The sequence below is a fragment of the Physella acuta genome, unplaced genomic scaffold (assembly GCF_028476545.2).
Source record: "Physella acuta isolate Inbredline_101_S28 unplaced genomic scaffold, ASM2847654v3 ptg001146l, whole genome shotgun sequence".
NCBI lineage: Eukaryota > Metazoa > Mollusca > Gastropoda > Physidae > Physella > Physella acuta.
The window spans coordinates 1-5,352 of record NW_026732663.1 but is presented as its reverse complement, the minus strand read 5'-3'; the positions used below and the strand labels follow the sequence as shown (position 1 = coordinate 5,352).

The window sequence follows — 5,352 nt, the reverse complement described above, 5'->3', positions numbered from 1 at the left end:
GTGTAGGTGTAGGTGTAGGTGTAGGTGTAGGTGTAGGTGTAGGTGTAGGTGTAGGTGTAGGTGTAGGTGTAGGTGTAGGTGTAGCTGTAGGTGTAGGTGTAGGTGTAGGTGCAGGTGTAGGTGTAGGTGTAGGTGTAGGTGTAAGTGTAAGTGTAGGTGTAAGTGTGGGGGTCTAGGTTTGGGTATGGGTTTGGGTGGGGGAATGGGTGTCGGTGTGGGAGTAGTTGTAGGTGTGCGTGTGGGTGTGGGTGTACATGTCTATTTCTTATATAGTCCAAATCTTTTAAAAACTCCGATTTTTCTTTCAGGTTACAACATATGGTCATCGGGAGAGATAAGCAAGGCATACTGTAATATCATCTGCGCACGATACCATCAAAATGAACATATTAAAGCCTTTGATTGTTATTTTGTTCATCTTCCTCCTTGAAATATTCATGGCAGTTTTCATCTTTACTTATTTCAAAGACACTTCATCAAAGGGTAATTAAGTTTATCGGCCTTGTTTATTTGTGGCTAAACAAAAATATCGATCAAATATGTAAGGAAATTAAAAGTACACCTAATAATTTTAAAAATAAAAACCAAATCTAAAAAAAATGTAACTTAAAATACCTTAAACTGTAGATTATTACCAGCTATAAAGGGTATTTTTTGGGGTTAAACTGTTTATTTTTTATTTTCAGCATCGGTTAGCACAAACAACATTGATGGTAAGAATGACTGTAGCAATAAAAGATGTAACTTTTTTAAAAATACGTGTTTCATCAACTTTATTGTCACTAATAAAATATCGAGTATGTAAAAGACAAAACAGAAACAATAAGTAATTTATTATACTTTTAAACAGAAACAAGAAAATATAATTAGGAATCGTATGTGTGTGTATAATGGTGATCGTGGTTTTCTAATTTTTTAACTATTATTTTTTGTTTGCGTTAAGAATTAGTTATATAAGCAAAAACTGCTAAAATTTATATTATAGGAAATGAAGTTGCAGGCGAATGTGAAAACTGTACAAATTGTGAGTTCACTTTAATTAATATTTTTTTTGCTAATATTAGATTCTCAATACATACAGGTATTAAAAAGTCACCCTATTCATTATAGATGTATATTTTTTTATATATACTAGCTTTAACAAGTCTGTTATATTTCTGTGAATTAACAATTTAACAGCGAGCCCTGCAACACCGACCTCAACTGAAACACAAGAACCACCGATTGAAAGCTCCACGAATGGAACTTCTGAAACAACTTATTTCTGTAGGATTTTTTACTGCTCACATTTACATTTTTTTTAAAAATCTTACTTTGTTTACTAAAACCTCATATACATATATATATATATATATACATATATATATATATATATATATATATATATATATATATATATATATATATATATATATATATATACATAAAGCCACATCGGATGATCCATTGAAGACTCGTGTTTGTAAAAGTGAAGCGTGTAAGTCGGGTAAGCTGATTTGTGACACCTTCCTATTTATATATTTAACTGCAAATGTGAAAATTAAAAAGACGTCCTCTGTATACTTTATTACATAAAATGAAATTATATTCTGTTTTACACTGTTTTTATTCTTAGTACTAACAATGCAAAAAAAAATGACGCAAGTATAACTCTTTATAACTAACTCATTGTCTTAAAAAGAAATTTTAGGAATAGAAGTGTATTAATGCCTTTAACCTTTTAAAATATACATATGCTTAGAATTTCTGTATATGCCATATGTAGGCATATATATATATATATATATATATATATATATATATATATATATATATATATATATATATTCTGTAAATTGTATATATTCTGTATATTCTATATATTCTTTATATACCCACTTAATACCCACTTAAATTCGATAGTAAACTTTAGGTTTTTCATTACAAATTTAACATATAGAAAAGTAATTTATTTGAGGAATCTGTAAAAAAAAATTGTTAACAGTAATATATTGGTATTCTTCGTTTTGTTGAGTCTTTCCTCACAATCTTATGTAATTGTATTACTAACTCACTATTTACTTTTTCAAAATAGCAAGTGCTTTAAAAGCTCACATGGATTTGAATGTGGATCCGTGTGAAGACTTCTATCGTTATTCATGCGGTGGATGGTTAGAAAACACACACCTTCCTGATGATTCTTCCATGATAGGATCCTTCTTAAGTGTTCGTGATAAAGTTGGATCCAGGCTGAAAGGTAAAGTACCACTTCCAGATATGGGAGGTCGCTTGAAGTTTGAAAGCAAATTAAGAATAAAATCTTTTATTTATATATGAAACTTTTCCTACGGAACTAAAACAGTTCTCGAGTTCTCCGGCAGAAACAGAGCGAAGTGACACTTCTGTTCAATTTTTAATAGAAACAATCAACTTACAATCTAATGTTAGTTAACTTGTTGTTATGATACTTAAGTTGTAGGCTTTAACTGTTGCACCACTTCCGGTTATAAAATTTGACTGAAATCTATACATTAGATAAAATACTTACATGTGAAATTTGGTCAACGTAACTAAACCGGCACTATAGTTATAGTGTTTACAGACAGACACACACAAAAACATACACGCACGCACACACACACACACACACACACACACACACACACACACACACACACACACACACACACACACACACACACACACGCGGACGAACAGGATTGGTGAACTATATTTTCCGGAATCGAAATTTTGAAAAATGACACAATTTGTAATAATCTCTATTTCTATTTTTTCACGAATGAAAATTCCGTAATCGATTAAACAGTGAGGGGTAAAAAGGCGAAAGCTGTCAAAATTTCATTAAATTTTGGTTCTATATTAATATACTTCATCTATACTCTGTATACGAGAAAGTAAAAACAACCATACAATGTGAACTTAATAAAAGCTTATAAATGTGCAGATCATTTTTCATAACGTGTATTAGAGAGACGTGTACTGCTTTCACAGATTTGCTTAGCAACGAAACCCTTGAAAGTGACCCAGTCTATGAATCAGTAGCAGAGACCTACTATTCTGCTTGCATGAACACAGGTTTGGTCAAATTAAATACATACTTCATCTTCTTAATGTCCATAAAAAACATCGAGCGTTTAATATTGTGAATTGTAAAAGAAAATTTGCAATCATATTACATTTTTTATTGTTTTTTTTTATATCGTAGAAATACACACATAAACAACGTTTACTACGTTAATTTAACGGAGATTTAAAATTGAATTATGAAATTTCGCCATTACTAACTGAAAAGATATCCTATTCATAAACACACATACGTGAATATTTATCAAAATCTCCATTTCGATTTTTGTGCATGATTACAATACTTTTTATTTTCTTCGTTTATGAGTGGGACGGAGTTTGGTGTTCGAATCCGGGTTCAAGTCTGTGAACCGTCCTTGAGTTCACCCAGCACTGATCGGTACCTAACTCACGTTAGGGAGAGTCAAGGCGGGTAGGCATAGTGCTGACCACACTATCTCTTCATATGCCGAGGTTACAGAAACAAGTGAACTCTACTTCACTTGCCCTATAGACCGTCAGGTTTGAAAAGGGAACTTTACTTACGAGAGGTTAAAGGCTTCACACATTTGGATGGGATTTTTTATGATTTTAATGTTCCGCCTGTTATATCATTGCGTTAATATCGAGGAAAGATAAAATTATTATCTTGTCCACAAATTTTAAAATGTTTGTACATTTTTATTATCGATGTATTGTACTAGTTATTGGTCACGTGCATATGATTTAGGTAAAATGGACGAAAGGGGAGCTAAGCCTTTGTTAGACCTGATCAGCTCAGTAGGTGGTTTTCCTGTTATAAATAGCCTGTGGAGGGAAAGTGATTTCAATATTGAAGATTTAGTTATCAAGTTATACGAAATAGGTAAGTAAATGTATTATGCTCTTACTTTCCACTTTGATAGTTTCTCACTATGTAAACATTACCGCTAGTAATATTCATCTAATTTTTTAGAATAGAATCTATCAATCTAGCTAAAAAATAACAGTATGGACTACAAATTTATCAATATGAAAATGTTTATATTTAACTTGTTCGTTTTTTTTTAAATTTTATTAACCTAAAGAGTTCATGTGTAACAAATAGAGAAAATTGTGACTATAAGCCCCACCATCCCTTCACATAAAATGATAATTAAAAAGTGGAGGCATTATATTATAATTTGAACTTGTAGCATAGGACTCTTTAATTAGCTGCCTTTTGTTGTCTTATTTTCTTTGGAACGTGTAAAATAAGACTACTAAATAATGTTAGTAAAAAATTATATATTCTGCTTCCGATTTTGATATCTTGATTTTTATGTATAACTTACTTCACTTCCATGTCTATGTAAAGATTAATAAAACATACACATTAACTATAAAGGTGCAATTTGTTTTTCTTTTCATATTTTTTAGTAGATCTAGGCTAACTGAATTTCGAGGGGGCGGGGATGCGGACACTAGTTGAAATATACATGTATCTATATTATAAAAATGAAAATATCTGTGTCCCATTTTTCTATATGAATTACGACACCTTTAATCAAATCGCCAAAACATTTTTGTTGAGTATACTCTTGTGGAGGTTCCTGCGGAATTTTTTTCAATTTCACAAGAGCGACGTCTTTGTAGGAAGCTATGCGATCCCCCCCCCCCCCCCCCAAAATAAAATACTGTTCCGATTTGACACCATCCTTATGAGCGCCATTAAATTTTAAGGATTTGATGAGAAGGTTTTTAAAAAAGAAAAAAAACATAATTCCTTAAGGGCGGCACCCAAGGATGGTACGATTTTTATTAGTATACGGTTCGGCGCCCAGAGTTCTAGACCGGCTATCTTAGCACTGGTATCCTGCATTGTGGGTAATTGAGTGACCCGGAGCAGCCTAGGGCTTCCCCGTGAGCACTGTGGCGCCTACGTACGTTTTAAAAGGATGTTATACACCAATGCATACCTACTTACTTTTACATTCTTTAAGACAGCTATAAAAACAAACATAAATCAACATAAAATACATACGAATAGAAAACTGTCAAGGGAAACTACTCTATTTTGTTTGAAACTACTATATTTTGTTTGAAAGATTCAGTTTTTATTTGGTTAATAACGTTTATTGCTAAAAATGTAATTTTATAGGCCCTACAGATGTTTACGCTACATTAATGATGAATATATGGATGTATATTCATATTCCGTATCAAGCCGATGTATTATTTTTAAAAAATTAAACTAACAAGATAAACGACAGGTTTAGAAATAATTTTGATTAGGCCCTAATGTATAAACATAGTACGAGCCGACTTGCG

At 31.9% G+C, this 5,352-nt stretch overlaps 1 protein-coding gene and 1 long non-coding RNA gene across 2 annotated transcripts; both read left to right on the top strand.

Moving 5' to 3' along the window:
• The first annotated feature begins 312 nt into the window (after positions 1-312).
• On the top strand, positions 313-1,530 carry LOC131956385 (uncharacterized). The gene is made up of 5 exons (XR_009388956.1): positions 313-483; positions 687-713; positions 986-1,024; positions 1,180-1,266; positions 1,430-1,530. It is a non-coding gene; the product is annotated as an uncharacterized LOC131956385 (long non-coding RNA).
• Positions 1,531-2,094: 564 nt separating this feature from the next.
• On the top strand, positions 2,095-3,928 carry LOC131956374 (membrane metallo-endopeptidase-like 1; the record flags this gene model as incomplete). The annotated part of the gene is made up of 3 exons (XM_059320767.1): positions 2,095-2,236; positions 2,992-3,075; positions 3,794-3,928. Coding segments are annotated over exons 1-3 (361 nt in total), but the record flags the coding sequence as incomplete, so codon positions are not given.
• Positions 3,929-5,352: the final 1,424 nt, after the last annotated feature.